The 25,150-nt window shown below is 41.9% G+C and overlaps 1 protein-coding gene and 1 long non-coding RNA gene across 10 annotated transcripts in view; one reads left to right on the plus strand and one right to left on the minus strand.

Annotated features, from left to right (window-relative positions):
* Positions 1-1,566: 1,566 nt before the first annotated feature.
* On the minus strand, positions 1,567-23,002 carry LOC141580165 (uncharacterized). Its single transcript, XR_012512257.1, has 3 exons — positions 21,998-23,002; positions 20,796-20,916; positions 1,567-1,641 (listed from the first exon to the last, which is right to left on the minus strand). It is a non-coding gene; the product is annotated as an uncharacterized LOC141580165 (long non-coding RNA).
* A 147-nt stretch (positions 23,003-23,149) lies between these two features.
* Positions 23,150-25,150, plus strand: part of BRAF (B-Raf proto-oncogene, serine/threonine kinase) — a 207,442-nt gene continuing 205,441 nt past the window's right edge. For 8 of the 9 annotated variants that reach the window (XM_074378994.1, XM_039472551.2, XM_010340390.3 and 5 more), the window contains exon 1: positions 23,150-23,502. In XM_074378994.1, the coding sequence (XP_074235095.1) occupies positions 23,371-23,502 (132 nt within the window). In that variant the 5' untranslated portion in view covers positions 23,150-23,370. The remainder of the gene's footprint in view (positions 23,503-25,150) is intronic. The other variant, XM_074378995.1, reaches the window with a different exon arrangement.

Consider the following 25,150-nt stretch of genomic DNA (forward strand, 5'->3'; position numbering starts at 1 on the left):
GTTCCATTCACGTGGAACAACTAAAACCTCTAGGCAAGCAGAGCATAAGATCATGGGAAGAGGTAGCAACATTTCACTAGTGGATTACTAGAGACAACAGTGAGTGGTGCTGCTCCCATTTCCACCTACTGATTCATAGATAAATGAGTCCTGGCTAAAGGAGAAACAGTGCTATGTATTGGATGCTAATTCAGAGCATATACAACTTCCTGGAGAACCTTGCTTCTGCTCTGCCACCTAAATGGAGCTGTAACTGTGTCTTCAAAAGAAGACTCCACCACTCAGTCAAGCCAGCTGCTTCAGGATGGTGGGCAACATGGTAAGACCAGTGAATTCCATTAATATAGGTCCATTTCTTTACCTCTGTTTTTCTGCAAAGTGATTTCCTTGATCAAAAGCAATGCTATATGGGATACCATGACAGTGGATGGGCATTCTATAAATTCACAGATGGTAGTGTTGGCAGAGGCATTGCATTCAGGGAGGGCAAATCTGTATCCAGAATAAATATCTGTTCCTGTAAGAACCAAATGCTGCCTCTTCCATAGGTCCAGTGATAACGTGCTACCAGGTAGCTGCTGATTACCCCAGGCAATAGGTCCATATATGGGGTGTTCAGTGTTGGTCTCTGCTGCTGGCAGAATGGACACTCAGCAGTTGCTACAGCCAGGTTGGCCTTGGTAAATGGAAATCCATGTTGCTGAGCCCATGCACAACTTCCATCTCTGTCACCATGGCCACTTTGTTTATGAGCCCATTGGACAATAATGGGGTTTCTGGGGAAAGAGTTTCACTGGTGATATGGTTTGGTTGTATCCCCACTCAAATCTCATCTTGACTTATAATCTCTATAATCCCCACGTGGTGTGGGAGGGACCCAATGGGAGGTAATTGAATCATGAGGACTGTTTCTCCCATGCTGTTCTTGTGATAGTGAGTGAGTTCTTGTGAAATCTATAAGGGGCTTCCCCCTTTGCTCAGCCTGCATTCTCATGCTGCCTTATGAAGAGGTACCTTCTGCCATTACTGTTAAGTCTCCTGAGGTCTCTCCAGCCATGTGGAACTGTGAGTCAATTAAATCTCTTTTCTCTATAAATTACCCAGTCTTGTATATTTCTTCACAGCAGTGTGAGAGCAAACTAATAAGCTGGTATCCATACGTGAATTATTCTATCCACTTGATTATTAAAATCCTCCTCTGCCGACATCATCTTTTAGTTTGGTGAGCATTCACATGGAACACAAATATCTTTAGAAGTTTTTTGCCCAGAGATATCCACCCAAATATCTCTTCCCCAAATTTCCTTGTCACCAATTTTAAAATCATGTTCTTTCCAAGTCCCTGACCATCCAGCCAAACCACTGGCCACAACTCATAAACTGATAAATAATTGTACATCTGGCCATCTCTCATTACAAGCAAAGTGAACAACCAGGTGCACTGCTCAATGTTCTGCAATTGGGAATACTTTCCTTCCCACAGTCTTTCAGGGATGTCTTAGAAAGGGACTGCAGTATGGCAGATGTACACTTTTGAGTCATACCTGCATAGCATGCAAAAAGCATCTATAAACCAGGCCTGAGTCTTCTCTTCCTCTGTTAACAGATTGTAAGAACTCTCTGTGAGGTCACAGGTGCCGGCTGTAAGAGAGACAGTAATTAGAAGTAGTGGGGACCATGGGCATTTGGGCCACTTCTTTTTTTCTTTTTTTAATGTTTCTTTTTTTTTTTTTTGAGATGGAGTTTCGCTCTTGTTACCCAGGCTGGAGTGCAATGGCGCGATCTCGGCTCACCGCAACCTCCACCTCCTGGGTTCAGGCAATTCTCCTGCCTCAGCTTCCTGAGTAGCTGGGATTATAGGTACACGCCACCATGCCCAGCTAATTTTTTGTATTTTTAGTAGAGACGGGGTTTCACCATGTTGACCAGGTTGGTCTCGATCTCTCGACCTTGTGATCCACCCACCTCGGCCTCCCAAAGTGCTGGGATTACAGGCTTGAGCCACCGCGCTCGGCTTTTTTTTTTTTTTAGATGGAGTCTCGCTCTGTTGCCCAGGCTGGTGTACAGTGGCGTGATCTCGGCTCATTGCAACCTCTGCCTCCCAGGTTCAAGCAATTTTCCTGCCTCAGCCTCCTAAGTAGCTGGGATTACAGGCGCATGCCACCACACCCGTCTAATTTTTGTATTTTTTAGTACAGACAGGGTTTCGCCATGTTGATGAGGCTGGTCTCGAACTCCTGGCCTCATGATCCACCACCTCAGCCTCCCAAAGGGCTGGGATTACAGGCATGAGCCACCATGCCTGGCATGGGCCACTTCTTAAATATCTTAATTGTACCTTCAGGGCCTATATACATATATCTCTATAAGATCTATCTATCTATCTTTCTGTCTGTCTGTCTATTATCTACCTACTTACGTACCTAGAGATAGAGGGAAAGAAATGCAATTATGGTGGCTGAAAAGTCCCAAGATCTGCAGTTGGCAAGCTGGAGACCCAGGAGAACCAATGGTGTTATTTTAGTCCAAGTCTGAAAGCTTGAGAACCAAGAGAGCCAATTTAGTGTAGTTATAGTTCAGAGGCTAGTAGACTAAAGACCGTGAAGAACCAATGTTTCACTTCAAGTGCGGAGGCAGGACAAAACTCATGCCCCAGCTCCAAGTAGTTAGGCAAGGGCAAGTATTCAGGAAGAAACTCTCCCTTACTGAGGGAGGCTCAGTCCTTTTGTTCTATTCAAGCCTTCAACTGATTGGACAAGGTATAACCACATTAGGAGGGCCATCTGCTTTACTGAGTATATCAAATGAAGTGATAATCTTACCCAGAAACACCCTCACAGATATACCCAGAATAATGTTTGACTAAAGTTCTGGGCACCCCATGGCCCAGTCAAGTTGCTACGCAAAATTAACCATCACATGCTTTATCCATGTTGAATATCAACATCTGGATGTTGATATTAACTTTTTTTTAACATGTAGATGTTAACTTTTTTTTTTTTTTTTTTGGTGATAAGAGTCTCACTCTGTTGCCCAGGCTAGAGTGCAGTGGCATGATCTTGGCTCACTGCAACTTCCACCTCCTGGGTTCAAGCAATTCTCCTGCCTCAGACTACCGAGTAGCTGAAATTACAGGCACCTGCCACTTCCCAGCTAATTTTTGTATTTTTAGTAGAGATAGGGTTTTACCATGTTGGTGAGGCTGGTCTCCAACTCCTGATCTCAAGTGATCCATCCACCTTGGCCTCCCAAAGTGCTGGGATTACAGCCATAAGCCACTGCAACCTGCCTGATGTTAACATTTTGATATAGGATCTGTACACTTTGTGCTTGCATGTGTCTATTCCACTTCTTCCCTAGATTTTTTTGTCTCCCAATCTGTCAGTCTGTTACTTCTAGGCCCCTAATCACTGGCCATTGCCCAGGAATCTGCATATATTCTCATCTTGGGCAATTATTCCTTCCATACAAGGTACATGAGAAGTTGCACCACTCACAGCTTGCCCATTGGGAAGACTTTCCCTGCCCACTATTGTTTAAGGCCATCTCCAAAAGTGCATATAATCCAGTCACATACATATTCAGTTTGCACCCATGTATCCCAGCAGACACATCTGTAAACCAGCTTTGGGCTTTTTCCTCTTACATGATTTGGCTGTATCCTCACCTAAATCTTATCTTGAACTGTAGCTCACATAATTCTCACATGTTGTGGGAGGAAACTGGTGGAAGATAATTGAATCAGGGGGTGGTTCCCCCTTACTGTTCTCATGGTAGTAAATAAGTCTCAAGAGATCTGATGCTTTTATAAGGGGTGTCCCCTTTCACTTGGCTCTCATTCTCTCTTGTCTACCAACACGTAAGATGTGCCTTTTGCCTTCCGCCGTGATGTGACATTTCACCAGCCACGTGGAACTGTGAGTCCATTAAACCTCTTTTTCTTTATAAATTATCCAGTCTCAGATATGTCTTCACTAGCAGCATGGAAACAGACGAATACATCCTCCTTTAGCTGGTTGTATAGGAACTCTCTCCACACACAGTCATAAATAAGCGTGAGTTAGGGTAGGGGTGCCTGTGCATCTGTGGCAGCAGACATCAGTCCAGGCTACCTTTCCCTGCAGCTTACTTGTGCCTTGTGCCCTCTGGTCTGCTTACATTTGACCCCAAATGTACCATTTCAATTTTTTGATGAACTGCTCCTGGGCCCACCTGTCATTATGACTTGGCAAGTCTGGCAAAACCCCTAATGCACATTTCTGGACTCATCATCCCCTGGTTCTCCATGATCAAATTTTCTCCCAGCAATGTGCCAGAAAATGTTTCTATAATTCTCTTCTTCAGATGACGTGTCTTCTCTCCAGAACGATCTACACTGATTCTCCCACTAGAGCTTGACATAAGCTTAATCCTGAACAGATTTAAATTAAACATGACCTTTTGGCAGATTTACCTCAAAACCCATGTATGAGTAGGGATGGAAAACAATCTGAATCATAGATATTATACTATTCTGAAAATCAATCTATTTAACACAGGTTCATAGTCTTTGACCCACCTACAAGCCATCCCAAACCCTCATGCAAATGCATGCTTCCAGGCCTATCTCACCAGTCCTCCAAAAACACTTGAATCTGGAACACTGCTTAGACTCCAGCTGGCCCCTATTATAAGACTACCCAACAATCTCTGATAAGAGTGGCAAAAACTAAGTAATCAGGACTCCTAGAGGTTATCAGACCATATGAATAAAATGAGGATGTATTAACTCAAAATCATAATGGCTTGGGTCCCTACAAGTTTGACAGCCTGAAACTCAGCAGCCCATGAAAAGCAGCCTATAATTATTTCTGGGAGTCTCCAAAAGGCATGCTTCCCAAGACCATGCAGCCACATTGCCCAATTCCAGGATGCATGACTGACATGGTATTCTGGGTGAATGTCACTCTTAGAGCCCCACTGAGAGTTACAGGGAGTAAAATGTGGATGAAATGGTGTAACATGAGCCCTGTACCATTCAGGTATTCACATGCCAGTTCCCACTCAGGACTACCATGTTCCTTCTCTTCTACTTTGGTCGGCCCTGGGTACTGTCAACTGCCCTTGACACTGCCTGAGGGAGGATCACTAACACTAATGCTGACAGCACCCTTTGTGGGATCCCCACTAGCAGACCAAGGTTGTAGCCCCCTGATACTTCCAGAACCATTTGTTTGTGCATTGCCAGAACAGGGCTGGGTCCTGTGTGGATATGGGGAGAAAGGCCTGTTCCCTCCATTCATGACACTTTGCTTCCCAGATGCCCAAGCCCAAACCTCACAAGATCTCTCACAAAGTGTCCTGTCAACTTCTCCTCTTCATTCTTTCATCATCTTTTGCAAGCTTCTCTCAGCATTAGCTCCCTACCCACCAGAGAGTCTGCCTTAGCCATGGAAGTAAGCAAGTTAAGCAAGTGTTTTAGTGTACTCTATCACCACACTTTATACACAACATCCCCATATGCTTTCTCCAACCTCCATCCAGAAAGATAAAGAAGCATGGACCTAAGTCAGAACACTTCATTTCTATGGTTATTTTGATGATGACTTCATTTTTTTATTTGCATTTTTTTGAGATGAGGTCTCACTATGTCACCCAGGCTAGAGTGTGGTGGTACAATCACAGTTCACTGCAGCCTTAAACTCCTTAGCTCAAGCAATCCTCCTGCCTCAGGTTCCCGAGTAGCTGGGACTATAGGCACATAGCACCACAACTGGCTAATTTTTAAAAATTTTTTGTAGAGCCAGGGATGATCTTGCTGTATTGCTGAGGTTGGTCTCAAACTCCTGGGCTCAAGTGATTCTCCTGCGTCAGCCTCCTAAGTAGCTGGAACTAGAGGCGCACACCACAGCATCTAGCCACAGTGACTTTATTATCTGAGGAAGAACAGGGTTCAGTGTTTGCTTATATCTAGACCCATTCTAAAAATGAACAGTTGTAACTTTTAATTTTTAAAACTCTTGAGTTTATCATGCATAGTTCATATTTCCAAAATGATTTTCCTAGGACAGATTTTCCCATGGAGAGTAATTAAATAAATCCAACCCAAAGATGTGCAGTTGCCTGTAGCTGAAAACATGACAATAAGGGACAGAGAAAACAAAGCTGGTTTCACACCTCCTATAACCTGTTTCCAGCACCCAGCAAGTCAAATTACAAGAACATGTGCCTTGAGGAAAATTAAAATAGTTCTGAAGTAGTTGTTACAGTTCCACATTAGCAAGAAAACTTTAATATTCAGTGCTCACAAACACTTTGTAATGGGCATGTCAGTTCAGCAAAAGCAATTAATAGGTATCTTCAGGCTTAGTAAAAATAAGCTAGTTAAGAAGATGAATGATCCCCACCTTAGTAGCTCAATTCTTAGCCATGTTCATTCTTGAAGCATAAGGCTTTTAAATGTTTTTATTGTGTCCATTTTGCCTTGAACTTATTTATTTTTAGCTAGAGACTTCTCTAAGCACTCTTCTGTATAGGGTTGGGAGTTTCAACCTTGATCTATACACTTGAAAACGTTTAAAGGTAAGGTAATACCATGAAGCTGCTACCTGCATTTTTCAATATCCTATAAGCCAGCAGCAGTAAAATTCAGGTTCAGGTTGAGTCTCGCCTGGCTGGCTGCTGACACCACAGCCCTGCTCCCACCACAGCCCTGCTCCCACTCACAAGTCGCCTGCTTTTTAAAGGCAGTTTTGGCCACATTTTCTCTTCAACATTTCAAAAATCTTTGGGCCTAGTCTCATCCAAAACAATCCATTGTACTTATGTTCTAAATGTATTATGTAACACAAAATGCAAAATGATAAAACAGTCAATCTTTTCCTTAAAGTAATAGGGCTCTCAGCTTCCGAATCTCCTAACCTCTAACTTCTACTATTTTAGCCACTAATAACTTTGCCTAGAGAGTGAATGATCGTCCTGTACAAAATCAGGCAGGATATGTTTATATTCATGAAGAGAAATTCTTTTTTTTATTTTTTGAGACAGAATCTCGCTCTGTTGCCTAGGCTGGAGTACAGTGACCCAATCTCGGCTCACTGCAACCTCCACCTCCCAGGTTTAAGCCATTGTCCTGCCTCAGTCTCCTGAGTAGCTGGGACTATACCAGGCACATACCACTATACTGAGCTAATTTTTTGTATTTTTAGTAGAGACAGGGTTTCACCATATTGGCCAGGCTGGTATCAAACCCCTGACCTCAGCTGATTTTCCCATCTTGGTCTCCCAAAGTGCTGGGATTACAGGCATGAGCCACTATGCCGAGCCTACATTCATGAAGAGAAATTCTTAAATGAAAAGTGCCAAACAAACAAACAAACAAAAAAACAAAAGTGCCATCTACAAAACCAAACTAATTCTGAATATGTAAGAGAGATACATATATATATATGCATCTCTAAATAATTAGAATATTTGCCTCCCAAGCCATTAGGTTACTGTTTTTTTGTTTGTTTTTGAGACAGAGTCTCATTCTGTCACCCAGGCTAGAGTTCAGTGGCATGATCTTGGCTCACTGCAACCTCCACCTCCCAAGTTCAAGCAATTCTCCTGCCTCAGCCTCCCAAGCAGCTAGGATTACAGGCGCGTGCCACCATGCCCGGCTAATTTTTTTGTAATTTTTAGTAGACAGGGTTCCACCATCTTGGCCAGGTTGGACTTGAACTCCTGACCTCGTGATCCATCCACCTTGGCCTCTCAAAGTGCTGGGATTACAGGCGTGAGCCACCGCACCCGGCATTAGGTTACTTTAATGTATAAAATATATAAATTGGGGCCAGCGCAGTGGCTCAGCCTGTAATCCCAACACTTTGGGAGGCTGAGGCAGGTGGATCACCTGAGATCAGGAGTTCAAGACCAGACTGGCCAACACGCTAAAACCCCGTCTCTACTAAAGATACAAAAAAATTAGCCGGGCATGGTGGCAGGTGCCTGTAATCCCAGCTACTTGGGAGACTGAGGCAGGAGAATCACTTGAACCCAGGAGGCAGAGGTTGCAGTGAGCTGAGATCGCACCAAGGCACGCCAGCCTGGGCGACAGGGTGAGACACTGTCTCTTTCTCTCTCTCTCTCTCTCTCTCTCTCTCTCTCTCTATATATATATATATATATATATATATATATATATATATGTATATGATTGACATATATACTAGCACTCTAAAGCAGATATATCTGTAAAAATGTTAAATTAATATTTGGCCTAAATCATCGAATAATTAGTTATTAAAATAAAAGGGTAAGGAAATGTTCAAGGCAGATGCTGAAACCAGAACTTCAAACCCAAGAGAAACTGAGATGGCCAGAGAGGTATCAAATAAAAGAGTTTTAAAAGGGAAATATTCATATTTTCCTTCAGCAGAGAACACCTAATGTGGAAAGATGTGAAAGTAAAGACATGCACATTTACCAATCTGTTGCTGAAAAACTTCTGAAGTAGCTGAACTCAATAACTAGAAATGATTACAGGGATTCACTGATAGATTTAGGTTATATCTGCAACAGAGAATAAAAAATAGAATTAGTATTTGTCTTTAATAAAGTCAAAAGGTGGAAACTAATTGAGGTTTTTAAAAATCACAGGTTGAGTAGCTGATGAAGCAGAAAGTGCAGATTGTAGAGCTTAGTTTGGGACTTGCCAGTCTAGCAGTGTTTGTGATATATTCACATGCAGACATCTAGTAAGTAGTCGGATACACAGGTTGAGGTCAGGCGGAGACATCATTGTAAATAAAACCAGTGGAATGGGTAAGACTGTAGGAGTTCTGCAATTGACCAAATGTTTGTGTTCTCCCCATACCCACAAATTCATACGTTAACATCATAACCTCCAATATTAGGAGGTAAGGGCTTTGGGAGGATCAGGAAGATGAAGCTCTCATGAATGGGATTAGTGACCTTATAAAAAGGAGCCCCCAGAGAGCTCTCGTATCCTCTTTCTGCCATGTGAGGACACAATGAAAAGATGGCAGTATGTAACCCAGAAGAGGGCCCTCACCAGAACCTAGCCATGCTGGCATCATGATCTTAGACTTCCAGCCGCAAGAACTGTGAGAAATAAATTTCTGTTGTTTTAAAGCCACCGAGTCTGTAGTACTTTGCTATAGTGGCCTGAACTGACTGAGACAAGTTCTGTAAGAAAAGAAATAGGCAAAGAATGGAGCCCCGTGTTATACCAACAGTTAAATTGCAGATGGTCAAAACTTACCCCATTAAGGAAACCAAGAAAGAACTGGCCTTTAAGAGGAGAAGCAGGAGTGTATAGAGTCCTGACATCTAAAGCAACAGATATTTTCAAGAAAAAGGAAATAGCCAAAAGTATCAAATGCAAAAAGAGAAGCAATACATCATATTGTGAGGCAGGAAAGGAGGTAAGAATGAACAAAAATGCATAGAAATTTATAGTTATAATTTGAAGCTTCAGAGTTCATATCTTAGAGCCTCTATTTCCTCTGTGAAATGAGATGCAAGATTTCATAGAAACATACCTATATCTAAGTATCAAACACAAAAGCAAAGCAGAGATTTGAAAATCAGTGGTTGATGTGGTGGCTCACACCTGTAATCCCAGCCCTTTAGGAGGTCAAGGCAGGTGGTGCTTGCCTGTAGTCCCAACTACTTGGGAGGCTGAGGTAGGAGAATTGCTTGAACCTGGGAGGTGGGGGCTGCAGTGAGCTGAGATCTCGCCACTGCACTCCAGTCTGGTGACAGAGTGAGACTCCATCTCAAAAAAAAAAAAAAGAAAGAAAGAAAGAAAAAAGAAAATTGGCATCAGAGCTATTAAACACACACAAAAATAGTAATAAAAGTTCTTATATCTATAAAAATGGGGGTATTATGAGATATGTATTCTTTAACAGTGTACTGTATTTAAAGCTCTCTTACAGTAATGATAAATGTTAAAACAAACAAAAAAATCCAAGGCTGTCATTATTGTTCAGATTATATAACGGCCTAGCACAGTGGCTGGCACATGGTAGCAACGCAATAAATATTTGTTGAATGACTGAAGAAATAAATGGAACTAGGGGACATCATAAAAATATTTTAAGAATAAACTCAGATAGGTTTTGTTGTCAATGTTTAAAATAAAGAATATGTATTCCAAATAAACACTTAGAATAATACACCTATATTTAATATATGGGAAAATTCCTACTTGATAGGTAGAGATACATTACAAGGTGTTATTAAAACCTGATCAAAACCCATCAAAAACGTTGTCTTGCAGACTCTTATTGTCTATGAATCATGATGCAAAATGGTTTAATTCCAAAGTCTCAGAAAATAAAAAGCATTTTCAGGCCAGGCGTGGTGGCTCAAGCCTGTAATCCCAGCACTTTGGGAGGCTGAGGCGGGTGAATCACGAGGTCGAGAGATCAAGACCATCCTGGTCAACATGGTGAAACCCCGTCTCTACTAAAAATACAAAAAACTAGCTGGGCGTGGTGGCGTGTGCCTGTAATCCCAGCTACTTAGGAGGCTGAGGCAGGAGAATTGCCTGAACCCAGGAGGCGGAGGTTGCGGTGAGCCGAGATCACGCCATTGTACTCCAGCCTGGGTAACGAGAGCGAAACTCCATCTCAAAAAAAAAAAAAAAAAAGCGTTTTCAAAACAGATTTATCAGGAATAGAGTTTAGGCAGATAATGCAAGAAGGTAAGAATGCAATGATAATAGTAATAGATGCCTAACATCTTAACTGCGAGAAACATTCCTTTGGAAACTCATTGCAACATTTTATTGCCATAAATGTGTATTATTTTTATATTACAAAAGAAAAATTTCTTTCAGATTTTTTTTGGAAAAAATTTCAAATGTACAGAAAACTTAAAAGAATAGTTTTACAACGCCAGATGTATCTGGCCTATAATCCTCACAGTGCAGGAGGCTGAGGCAGGAAGAGTGTTTGAGGCCAGGAGTTTGAGATGAGCTAGGGCAACATAGTGAGACCCTATCTCTACAAAACATTTTTAAAAATTTAAAAAAGAATAGCAGATGAATCCAAGATGGCCGATTAGGAGTAGCTCAGGACTGCAGCTCCCAGCGAAAGCATGGAGGCTGCTGCAGGTGATCCCCAGGCAAGCAGGACCTGGAGTAGACCTCAGCAGTCCTACAGCAGAGGGGCCTGACTGTTAGAAGGAAAAGCAGGAAACAGAAAGAAGTAACTTCATCATCAACAAACTGGACATCCACTCAGAGACCCAATCTGAAAGTCAACAACTACAAAGACGACAGGTGGATAAATCCACAAAGATGGGAAGAAACCATTGCAAAAAGGAAGAAAACACCCCAAACCAGAATGCCTCTCCTCCTACAAGGGATCACAACTCCTCACCAGTAAGGGAACAAGGCTGGATGGAGAATGAGTGTGATAAATTGACAGAAATAGGCTTCAGAACCTGGGTAATAAGAAAGTTCCGTGAGCTAAAAGAACATGTTCTAACCCAATGCAAAGAAACTAAGAACCTTGAAAAAAGATTTGACGAAATGCTAACAAGAATAAACATCTTAGAGGAGGATATAAGTGAATTGATGGAGCTGAAAAACACAGCACGAGAACTTCATGAAGCATACACAAGTTTCAACTGCTGAATTGACCAAGCAGAAGACAGGATATCAGAGGTGGAAGATCAACTCAATGAAAAAAAATGAGAAGGCAAGATTAGACACAAAAGGGTAAAAAGGAATGAACAAAGTCTTCAAGAAATATGGGATTATGTAAAAAGACCTAATCTACGTTTGATAGGTGTACCTGAATGTGATGGAGAGTATGAATCGAAGCTGGAAAATACTCTTCAGGATATTATCCAGGAAAACTTCCCCAACCTAGCAAGGCAGGCCAATACTCAAGTCTAGGAAATACAGAGACCACCACAAAGATATTCCTCAAGAAAAGCAACCTTAAGGCACATAATCATCAGATTCACCAGGGTTGAAATGAAGGAGAAAATGCTAGGGGCAGCCAGAGAGAAAGGTCGGGTTACCCACAAAGGGAAGCCTATCAGACTCACAGCCAATCTCTCAGCAGAAACCCTACAAGCCAGAAGAGTGGGGGCCAATATTGAACATCCTTAAAGAAAAGAACTTTCAACCCAGAATTTCATATCCAGCCAAACTAAGCTTCATAGGTGAAGGAGAATTAAAATCCTTTACGAACAGGCAATTACTCAGAGATTTCATCACCACCAGACCTGCTTTACAAGAGCTCCTGAAAGAGGCACTAAACATAGAAAGGAACAACCAGTACCAGCCACTCCAAAAACATAACAAATGATAAAGAGCATCAACACAATGAAGAAACTGCATCAACTAACTGGCAAAACAGCCAGCTAGCATCAAAATGGCAGGATCAAATTCACACATGACAATATTAACCTTAAATGTAAATGAGCTAAATGCCCCAATCAAAAGACACAGACAGGCAAATTGGATAAAAAGCCAAAACCCATCAGTGTGCTGTATCCAGGAAACCCATCTCACATGCAAGGATACACAAAGGCTCAAAATAAAGGGATGGAGGAAGATCTACCAAGCAAATGGAGAGCAAAAATAAGCAGGAGTTGCAATTCTCATCTCTGATAAAATAGACTTCAAACTAACAAACATCAAAAGAGACAAAGAAGGACATTACATAATGGTAAAAGGATCAATGCAACAAGAAGAGCTAATGATCCTAAATATATAAGCACCCAATACAGGAGTACCCAGATACATAAAGCAAGTTCTCAATGACTTACAAAGAGACTTAGACTCCCACACAATAATAGTGGGAGACTTTAACACCCCATTGTCAATATTAGACAGATCAATGAGACAAAATTAACAAGGATATCCAGGACTTGAACTCAGACCTGGACCAAGCAAACCTAACAGACATTTACAGAACATTCTACCCCAAATCCACAGAATATACATTCTCAGCACTACATCACACCTACTCTAAAACTGACCACATGGCCAGGCGTGGTGGCTCAAGCCTGTAATCAGCACTTTGGGAGGCTGAGGCGGGTGGATCACGAGGTCAAGAGATTGAAACCATCCTGGTCAACATGGTGAAACCCCGTCTCTACTAAAAATACAAAACATTAGCAGGCATGGTGGCACATGCCTGTAATCCCAGCTACTCGGGAGGCTGAGGCAGGAGAATTGCCTGAAACCAGGAGGCGGAGGTTGCGGTGAGCCAAGATCGCGCCACTGCACTCCAGCCTGGGTAACAAGAGCGAAACTCTGTCTCAAAAAGATAAATAAATAAATAAAACTGACCACATAATTGGAAGTAAATCACTCCACAGCAAATGCAAAAGAACAGAAATCATAACAAACAGTCTCTCAGACCACAGTGCAATCAAGTTAGAACTCAGAATTCAGAAACTAACTCAGAACCACACAGCTTCATGGAAACTGAACAACTTGCTCTTGAATGTTGACTGGATAAACAATGAAATGAAGGGAGAAATAAAGATGTTCTTCAAAACCAACGAGAATGAAGACACAACATACCAGAATCTCTGGGGCACATTTAAAGCAGTATCTAGAGGAAAATATATAGCAATAAATGCCCACATGAGAAGGAAAGATCTAAAATCGACATCCTATCTTCAAAATTGAAAGAGCTAGAGGAGAAAGATCAAAAAAACTCAAAACCTAGCAGAAGACCAGAAATAACTAAGATCAGAGCAGAACTGAAGGAGATAGAGACACAAAAAAACCCTTCAAAAAATCAGTAAGTCCAGGAGCTGGTTTTTTGAAAAGATCAACAAAATAGACCACTAGCCAGATTAATAAAAAAGCAAAGAGAGAAGAATCAAATAGATGCAATAAAAAATGATAAAGGGGATATCACCACTGATTCCACGGAAATACAAACCATCATCAGATATTATTACAAACAACTCTATGCACATAAACTAGTAAACCTGGAAGAAATGGATAAATTCCTGGACTCTTGCATCCTCCCAAGCCTAAACCAGGAAGAAGTAAAAACCCTGAATAGATCAATAACAAGGGCAGAAGTTGAGGCAGCAATTAAGAGCCTACCACCCAAAAAAAGCCCAGGTCCAGATGCGTTCACAGCCGAATTCTACCAGACATACAAAGAGGAGCTGGTACCATTCCTTCTGAAACTATTCCAAACAATCCAAAAAGAAGGAATCCTTCCCAAATCATTTTATGAGACCAACATCATCCTGATACCAAAACCCGGCAGAGACTGAGCAAGAAAAGAAAACTTCAGGCCAATATCCATAATGAACATAGATATAAAAATCTTCAATAAAACACTGTCAAACCAATTGCAACAGCACATCAAAAAGCTTATCCACCATGATCAAGTAGGCTTTATCTCGGGGATGCAAGCCTGGTTCAACATATGCAAGTCTATAAACGTAATTCACCACATAAACAGAACCAAAGACAAAAACCACATGATTATCTCAATAGATGCAGAGAAGGCCTTTGACAAAATTCAACAGCTCTTTATTCTAAAAACCCTCAATAAATTAGGTATTGACAGACCGTATCTCAAAATAATAAAAGCCATTTATGACAAACCAATAGCCAATATCATACTGAATGGGCAAAAACTAGAAGCATTCCCTTTGAAATCTGGCACCAGACAACGATGCCCTCTCTCACCACTCCTATTCAATATAGTATTGGAAGTTCTAGCCAGAGCAATCAGGCAAGAAAAAGAAATAAAGGGTATTCAAATAGGAAAGGAGAAAGTCAAATAGTCTCTATTTGCAGATGACATGATTGTATATCTAGAAGACTCCATCGTCTCAGCACAAAATCTCCTGAAACTGATAAGTAACTTCAGCAAAGTCTCAGGATACAAAATCAATGTGCAAAAATCACAAGCATTCCTATACACCAATAACATACTTAAAGAGAGCCACATCGAGAACAAACTGCCATTCACAATTGTTACAAAGAGAATAAAATACCTAGGAATACAACTAACAAGGATGTAAAGGACATCTTCAAGGAGAAATACAAACCACTGCTCAACAAAATAAGAGATGACACAAACAGATGGAGAAACATTCCATGTTCATGGTTAGGAAGAATCAATATCGTGAAAATGGCCATACTGCCCAAAGTAATTTATAGATTCAACACTATCCCCATCAAGCTACCAATGACCTTCTTCACAGAACTGGAAAAAAACACCTTAAACTTCATATGGAACCAAAAGAGAGCCCGTATAGACAAGTCAATTCTAAGCAAAAACAAAACAAAACAAAACAAAACAAAGCAGGAGGCATCACACTACTGGACTTCAAGCTATACTACAAGGCTACAGTAATCAAAACAGCATGGTGCTGGTACCAAAACAGAGATACAGACCAATGGAACAGAACAGAGGCCTTGGAGGCAACACCACACATCTGCAACCATCCAATCTTTGATAAACCTGACAAAAACAAGGAATGGGGAAATGAATCCCTGTTTAATAAATGGTTTGGGGAAAACTGGCTAGCCATATGCAGAAAGCTGAAACTGGACCCCTTCCTGACACCTTACACTAAAATTAACTCCAGATGGATTAAAAACTTAAACATAAGACCTAACACCATAAAAACCCTAGAAGAAAGTCTAGGCAAAACCATTCAGGACATAGGCATAGGCAAGGACTTCATGACCAATACACCAAAAGCATTGGCAACAAAAGCCAAAATAGACAAATGGGACCTAATCAAATTCCACAGCTTCTGCACAGCAAAAGAAACAGTCACTAGAGTGAATCAGCAACCAACTGAATGGGAAAAATTTTTGCAGTCTACCCATCTGACAAAGGGCTGATATCCAGAATTTACAAAGAACTAAAACAGATTTACAAGAAAAGAACAAACAAGCCCATTCAAAAGTGGGTGAAGGATATGAACAGATACTTTACAAAAAAGACATACATGAGGCCAACAAACATATGAAAAAATGCTCACCATTATTGGTCATTAGAGAAATGCAAATCAAAACTACATTGAGATACCATCTCATGCCAGTTAGAATGGCGATCATTAAAAAAATCTGGAGACAACAGATGCTGGAGAGGATGTGGAGAAATAGGAACACTTTTACACTGTTGGTAGGAGTGTAAATTAGTTCAACCACTGTGGAAGACAGTGTGGTGATTCTTCAAGGACCTAGAAATAGAAACTCCATTTGACCCAGCAATCCCATTACTGGGGATATATCCAAAGGAGTATAAATCATTCTACTATAAGGACACATGCACATGAATGTTCATTGCAGCACTGTTTACAATAGCAAAGACTTAGAATCAACCCAAATGCCAATCAATGATAGACTGGACAGGGAAAATGTGGCACATATACACCACGGAATACTATGCAGCCATAAAAAACAGTGAGTTCATGTCCTTTGTAGGGATATGGATGAACCTGGAAAACATCATTCTCAGCAAACTGACACAGGAACAGAAAATCAAACACAGCATATTCTCACTCATAGATAGGTATTGAACAATGAGAACACATGGACACAGGGAGGGGAGCATCACACACTGGGGTCCATCGGGGGGAAAGAGGGGAGGGACAGCAGGGGGTGAGGGGTTGGGGAGAGATAGCATGGGGAGAAATGCCAGATACAAGTGATGGGGAGGAAGGCAGCAAATCACACTGCCATGTGTGTACCTATGCAACAATCTTGCATGTACCCCAAAACCTAAAATGCAATAAAAAAAGAAAAGGAAAAGCTTTTAAAATTAAAAAAAAAGAATAGCATTACAAACAATTACTATATACTTCATCTAGATTCTCCAATTGTTTTTCTTCCCCCATTGTTAATACTTTTCACATTTTATTTATTTCTCTGACTCTATTTTTTTTCTGAACTAGTTAAAAATTGAAGACATGATATTTCATCCCTAAATGCTACTTCCTCATAAAATAAGGAAATGAACATTAATTAAATTAATTACCATTAATTCAAAAGTATAACTTGATATAGAGGCCATATTTAAATTTCCCCAATTGTCCCAAAAATATCTCTTGTAGTTTACTTTCTATCAAGGATTCAGTTGTTTCATGTATTGTATCTGGTTCTTACAGCTCTTTAATCTCTTTTTTTCTTTCTTTTTTTTGGAGACAGAGTCTTACTCTGACACTTGGCTGAAGTGCAGTTGCACAATCTTGGTTTACTGCAAACTCCATCTCTCTGGTTAAAGCAATTCTCCTGCCTCAGCCTTTTGAGTAACTGGGCCTACAGGCGCGTACCACCATGTACAGCTAATTTTTGTATTTTTAGTAGAGACAGGGTTTCACCATGTTGGCCAAGATGGTCTCAATCTCCTGACCTTGTGATCTGCCCACCTCGGCCTCCCAAAGTGCCTGGATTACAAGTATAAACCACCTCCTCCAGCCTTAATCTCTTTTAATCTAGAATAATCCCCCTATTTGACCTTTTTTGTTCCTCATAATATTGAATTTTTAAAGACTTCCAGTGATTTGTCTTGTCCCACATTCTGGATTTGACTATTTCCTTATGGTTATATTCAGGTTAAGCACTTTTTTTGGCCCAAATACCTCCACTACATAGGTGATGCCTCCCACAAGCACTTACATAATGTTGAATTGTATTCCTGTTTGTGATGCTAAATTTGTTAGCTTGAGGTGACAGCCACATCTCTCCATTGTAAAAGTACCCACCTCCCTTTGTAATTGATAAGGTCTGTGTAATGGTACTATAAAGCCATGAGACTGTCCTATATCTCAAAAGCCTTTTACTCAACAATACTTTTAGCAACTCTTGATGGTTCTGACCTGGAGTAGTTATTATATTAGTGGACCACAAAGGGCGATTGTTCTAAATCCATCGTTCCTTTTCTCTATAGTAACTAGAATTCATCCTTAAAAGAAACTTCACTTCCTACCTTTCTTTCACACACTCTCTGTCTCTCATCACTATGGATTTACGGATTTTAAAAAATTAAATACATTGCAACCCATTCCTGTCATTATTTTTTTATCTTCCTATTGTCCCATTTTGGACCAATGGGGTCTTGTAGTTGGCTCCTTTTAACATGACCTGGTAGTCTTTAATAAAGTCCTTGCTCTCAAGTATACTCATCATATGCAAGCTGAATTTACACATTTCTTGCCCCAGATCTGGAATCAGCCACTTCTCAAAGGAGCCCTGGTTACTTTTAGTGGAGAATGGTATTTCAAAATCAAGATGCAGGCACCAGGTGTACTTACTGTTACTCCTAAGCACCCCTTTCAGTGGGCAGAGCTAAGAATACATGAATACACACATACACTCTCTCTCTCTCTCTCTCTCTCTCTCCTATGTTCATATTGCTACCTCAAATTCAAATACAATGCCAAAGGGTTCTCCTTCAACTTCCCTTGTCCTATATCTGTTTCTCACTTTTTTCACAGTACAAACCCTGACTCCTAACTTTGATACATGCACTCATTTGTTCCATTCCACAATAAATACAAAATTGTTTCAGAATATGGTTGCAAGAAACCAAATTTGTAAGGACCAAATTTGGAACAGTATTCAATTTATGGGTCTATGTTTTAAGAGGAACATTGAAAAGGGTACACAGAAAGAAGAGAAAATGCTTGGAGGAGAGCACTAAAGGAAACAGTTCCCTTCAAATACTTGAAAGCAGTTACAGAGAATAAGAAATAGGTTCATCCTGTGTTCCTCTAGAAGGCAAAACTCAGACCAGAATATAGATATCATAATGAGGAGGATTTCAAATCAACTTCAGAAACTAACTGTTCATTAAAGTATTTGGACAGAGTCTGGAATTCCACAGAGGGGTTTCTGAGCATTTCTCCGGTGAGTTGTGCTGAATCAACGCTATAATTCTGTTTTCTGTTCACACCTAAATAGCTTCTGGAAGCAGCCCTCTATTAAACAATGCAGGAAGTATTGTTATTCATAATAATGACCTTGATTCATAAAGAAAACATTGAACTATGATCAGTTATACATCATTCAATCTGGTTGGAACTGCAGAAGCTTCCTAGAGGCTGCTTATTTGTTTTCCAGTGGTTGATCGTATCAGTGTGGGATCAGACCTAGCTAGGCAGGCCTGGCTGGCTGGTGGCACTCTCCAGGGTCTATTATAATAGAATGCAGAATTTGAGATAGAAATGCTGGTTGGAAATAAACTCGTGTCTGCGGAAGAAAGGGTCAGACCTAGCAGTAAGGCTCTGAACAGTGTCTCGGTCATCAACTGAACCAATGCTCAGAGCGGTGCCTCTCACCTAGATTTGTTTTCCAGCTTCCTGCGAATACACGAATGCCTCAGGGCAAAAGGGGATTTTGAATAAAACCTAAAAGAGTTGTGTTGATTAAAATGTCTGTAAGACTTTAGAATGCAAGATAATGCTCCTTTGATGCCCATATGGCACACTACAACACAAAAGGGAGGTGTTCAGTTTTGGCTCAGAACACACACTGGCTTAGCTCGTTACGGGCTGCAGGAACACTGTTTTGTTCAGGGTTTTTTGTAGAGGGTTTCAGCACATCAACACAGCCTATGGCAGCACTAGGGGCTTGGGAGAGGTGCTCAGAAGACAGGCTGTGTCCAATGGCAAAGGACTTGCATCTATTTTTGCATGCAGTAGAGGCCTCAGAAGCTGAAAAAATAAGGTAAAGGCTTGTTTATAACCATACTGTATTTGTCCGTTTTCACACTGCTGATAAAGACATACCCCAGACTGGGCAATTTACAAAAGGAAGAGGTTTAATGGGACTTACAGTTCCATGTGGCTGGGGAAGCCTCACAATCATGGCAGAAGGCAAGAAGGAGCAAGTCAACATATTACACGGATGGCAGCAGGCAAAGAGAGAGTTTGTGCAGGGAAACTCCCATTTTTAAAACCATCAGATCTTATAAGACTCATTCACTATCATAAGATTCACTCAGTATCATGAGAACAGCGCAAGCAAGACCTACTCCCATAATTCAATCACCTCCCATGGGTCCCTCCCACAACATGGAGGAAGTCAAGATGAGATTTTGGTGGGGACACAGCCAAACACTGAGATGTGTCTTGGTGATTCCTAGTAGTAAAGAGGAGAGAAAGTTGACTGGTATAGAATGCTTTAAAAGAAGGTGTGTGTGTGGCTATGGAGTAGCCAGTTTATTATTCTGAACACAACCTATAGTGGTTTTAAAACATGGCTGCAAATTGTTTGACACTTCATTGAGAAGTGGGCTCTATATTCCCTCTCCCTGAATTTGAGCGAGACTTAGTGATTTGCTTATAATATAAAACGATGCAGCAGAAATCATGCTGTGTGGCTTTGGAGACTAGATTATAAAATGCAATACAGCTTTAACCTTGTTTACTGAAACACTAACATTTGAAGCCCTGAGCTGCTTTGTAAAAAGTCTGACTACTCTGAGGCAGCCATGCTAGGAGGAAGCTCAGGTCACATAAGAGTGGGTTTAGGTATTCTGGCTCACTGCCCCACCTGAGGTCCCACCTTCAACCACCAACCATGTCAAAAAATATGCCTCCAAAGGCTTTCAGTCCAACCACTGAGACACTGAGTCTTCCCAGCTGAGGCCCCAGACATCATAGAGCAGAGATAAGCCATCTTTGCTATGCTTGTCTGAATTCTGACTGAGAGGGTAATTTTACACTTTTTAGAGAACAAAAGTATAATGTTTAATCCTCACAATGATAAAGTTAGGCAGGTTGGACTCGCGTTATTATAACCTTCATTTTATAGATTAAAAACAACACAACAAACGGGGATTTAAGCTTACCTGCTTTGAGACTGTATAGCTAAGGTGTGGAGTGCCGACACTAAAATCTTGATCTTTGGACTCCAAAGTTTATGTTTTCTCTGTTGTTTCTCATCTGGATACTGTAGGACTGTAGAATGGCCTAAGAAAGTAAAATAGGATATATCCAGAATTTTAAGGCAAGGTCAGAAAATGTCAAATGAGTAGATGCTAAGAAGAATTGATATTAAATGGATGACACCAGTCATCCTGTGGAGAAATAATCACAGAAGATCTGAACTACAGATTGATGCTGACAAATAAGGCTAGAATTCAAAATGGAACCAATGGGAGAAAAAAATCCTTAAGACTTTTAATGTTATAAGGAAGTGTTATAATGATATAACATTTTTAGCAGCTAATTTTTAAAAAATGAAATAGGTCAGTTAGAGAATTAAAAATTCTTGCCAGTTGTGTTTCTGATGAATGGATAATGAAAGGAGAAATGGTGCCAGGACTGGCTAACGGTGCTATTTCAGTCTGCTTCTAAGTATGTCTTTATAGTAAAGAAGGGTGCTTCAGATTAGTTTAGCTTGATGACATCATCTTTTGCGATCATTTACTCTACATTTACCAAGCCACCTTTTGATTTAAACTTATTTCATCTTTTTTTTTTTTTTTTTTTTTTTTTGAGACAGAATCTGGTTCTGTTTGCCCAGGCTAGACTGCAGTGGCACGATCTCAGCTCACTGCAACCTCTGCCTCCCAGGTTCAAGTGATTCTCCTGCCTTGGGCTCCTGAGTAGCTAGCTGGGATTACAAGTGTGTACCACCATGCCAGGCTAATTTTGGGGGGAGTTTTGTTTGTTTTTTGAGACAGAGTTTAGCTCTTGTTGCCCAGGCTGGCATGCAATGGTGCAATCTTGGCTCACCGTAACCTCCACCTCCCATATTCAAGTGATTTTCGTGCCTCAGCCTCTCAAATAGCTGGGATTACAGGCAAGTGCCACCACAGCCAGCTAATTTTTGTGTTATTGATAGAGACGGAGTTTCTCATGTTGGTCAGGTTGGTCTTGAACTCCCAACCTCAGGTGATCCGCCCGCCTCGGCCTTTCAAAATGCTGGGATTACAGGCGTGAGCCACCATGTGTGGCCTACAATGTTCATCTTACAGGTTATATTTTTTCAATGCAGAGAAATACTAGTATTCTGATTCATCAAGCAGACTCACACACCCTTCTTTACCTTGAGAGTAAGCATCAGCTCCCAGGCTTATGGTGACCCTAATCAATATGCAGACACCCTGTTTCAGAAGTTAGTAGGACAGTTGTTTTCTATGTCTTGAATCATCCAAAATACAGTAAGGAGGTCGCTGGTGACTTCCCCCATCATGGGAAGTACTAAAAGGCAGAATCCACTTAGCTTTTCATGACTAGGTTACTTCGGTGATTCACTTCAAGCAATTGGGAGCCCACAGTAATTGTTTCTCGTTGCCATTTCACTCCTCCTTAAGCTTTTCTTTTCCAATTATTTATTATTTTTATTAGGTACATGTATTTTTAATAATGAATTTAATCCCATTCTGTAGTTGGGCTTCTCAAAGATAACTGACCTCTTCTTCTCCCAATTGTTTTCATGCATAGTTTGCAGAGAATGCTTGGAATGTTTTGTTCATGAAAGGCACAAAGTACATAAAATATTTTGAGTGATTTTCTTCAAAATAAAAATTAGTTTTGATGCTTCAGATGTCTAGAATGCTATGTGCCTTATACAGGCCTTGCGGCATGGAAAGTGCTCAACTGATATTTGCTAAATGAATCTGGAAAACGAAAAATACACGAAAACATTTTATTCTTCAACAATGAAGAAAAAGCTTTTAGACTTCCATTTAGACTCATTTTAACTGGCCGAATTCTTCAATGAAAAGGAAACAAGCGTCGCACTGCTAATTTAGCTGTTCCTAAATATATTTCCATCAAATTCTGTTTGGCTGTTTCAACCTTGGGGTTGAAGTTCTTATTTTTATGACACGGAGACGTTCATTGCAGTGGAAATAGCAAGTAGTATGGGCTTCCCCGCCTTCCTCCCTCTAGGATTTCAACTTCTCCTCCTCGAACACGAGCCCTGCTCTTCTAGTAAATCCCACATTACAGCACAGGCTGAGGACGCAGGAGACGAGAAGAAAGTAGGAAATCGGCGCCATGGAAACCGCGGAGCGGAGGCAAAGTGTGAGAACGCGGGTGGTTAGAAGGGAAGGAACCCTCCCCTGACGACTGCGCGAGGGCGCTCCTCCGATTACGTCACGCACCGGGGTGACGTCACGACCGTGACACGCGGGTGACGCCGTTGCCGCGGCGACTTCTCGTCGTCTCCGCCCCCTTCCCCGGCTCCCCCCGCCCCACCGCCTAGCGTCCTTCCCCCTATCCCCTCAGGCTCGGCTGCGCCGGGGGCCGTGGGCCGGTACCTGAGGTGGCTCAGGCGCCCTCAGCCCGCGGCGCCACCCGGGCCGCTCCTCCCCGCGCCCCCCGCGCCTCCGCCTCCGCCTCCCCCAGCTCTCCGCCTCCCTTCCCCCTCCCCGCCCAGCAGCGGCCGCCCGGGCCCCAGCTCTCGGTTATAAGATGGCGGCGCTGAGCGGTGGCGGTGGCGGCGGCGCGGAGCCGGGCCAGGCTCTGTTCAACGGGGACATGGAGCCCGAGGCCGGCGCCGGCGCCGCGGCCTCTTCGGCTGCGGACCCTGCCATTCCTGAGGAGGTGAGTGCCGGCGCCACCCTGCCGCCCTTCTGACTCCGGGCTCAGCGGCTGGATGGTGTTTATTTTGGAAAGAGGCAGCAGTGGGGGCTCGGTGCCCTCAGCCACCTTCTCAGTCCGGCCCCGCCGGCTGAGAGGTGGGCATCGCCCCCGCGTCCCTCTCCGTCATGCGGCGCCTTCCTACGTAAACACACACAATGGCCCGGGGGGTTTCCCCGGCCCCCACCCCAGATGTGGGGATTGGGGCAGCGGTGGTTGAGCGGGAGGCGGGAGGCTATCAGTAGGGGGCGAAACTCAGGGTTGGCCCGAGAAGGTCACGACTGGCTGAGGTACCCAGCTCTGCATCTCTTAGATGTGCTCGTTATTTGAGGGGTGGGGGCGGCGGCGGCGGCCTCGAGGTGGAGGATATAGGTTAGCAGCCGGGGCTGGGACCACAGCCCGAGTTACTGTCGCGTGTAATTCTTACATGGTCGTGGGGATGATGGGGCGCATCATTTCCTCTCGCTACTCTCCCCGACTGCTCCCCTTTCAGGCCGTTGCCCCTTTTCACTTTTCTATTTGTTTGGGGATTTCTCATCACCTGTTTTACCCAGCAGATGATTTTGATTTAGTCTTTATTTTTTTCAATCCTGAATCGATGCCGTTTCTGGTCTCTGGTCCTTTATTCCTAATGTTTGTCAGTGCTTTGTCGCTGATTAGTAACCCCCATCCCATTCCCATCTACTGCCCCCTCATTTTCCAGTCGTCCGACCTGGCTGCCTTCTAACCCCAGCTCCCACTTAAGAGCATTTTTGCACTTCTCTTACGCTGGTCCTCTGAGGCCCTCTACTTCATCTCACCACTCCCTAACATTGTTGTCTGTTGTTATCTTCACAAATCCTCCTGGACACTTTGGAACTACTTATTTTCTGAGCCCAGAAGCTGTCAAGATTCCATCAGGTTTGTCTTGGCTCTTTTCGCCCTTGCACTACTGGCACTTTTTGGCTAGTCTTCCATGGTGCATTCACACTTCTTTTTTCCTACCCATTTTTATAGGTCTGATTGATTTCTTCGTGTTGTCCTCCTTTTTGTCCTATTTTTTTTTCTCTTAGTTTTTCCTCTTCAGTCCTTGCTTCTTTCGGCCTGTTTTTGCCTCTTAGCACCGTGTCAGATTACTTACGTTTTGTTTTTTATTACACAAAATACACTTTATTACGCTTTACAAATAAAATACGGTATAGTAATTGTGGTTTACAACTGTTGATTACATAATGTGACTTATTCTGTTGACTTTGCTCAAAGTTCTCTTTCCTACCTACTACTCAGATCTTATTTCTCAATTCTCATAACGTTCCATTCTTCTCCTTGCAGTTTTTGTTTTTTTTTTTGCATCATCTTTGGAAATTCATTAAATATACTTACTTTCTTTATTCAGTATCAGCTTGTTTATGATAATGTTTGTTTTCTACTCTTCTAGATAAAAATTCTTTATCTACATGCCCAAAACATGTTATCATTTGGTCTGTTCTAAAATTTCTCATTTTTAAGTTTCTTAAAATCATTCCACTTTCCAGTTTGTATTTCTGTTTAGATCAGTTTCCTCTAATACCTGTTCCTCTACCTCAGCTTCTTGGATTCTAAGGAGAAAGCTCTTCACTACTTCAATTTCCTA

This window comes from Saimiri boliviensis, chromosome 10, assembly GCF_048565385.1.
Source record: "Saimiri boliviensis isolate mSaiBol1 chromosome 10, mSaiBol1.pri, whole genome shotgun sequence".
Lineage (NCBI taxonomy): Eukaryota > Metazoa > Chordata > Mammalia > Primates > Cebidae > Saimiri > Saimiri boliviensis.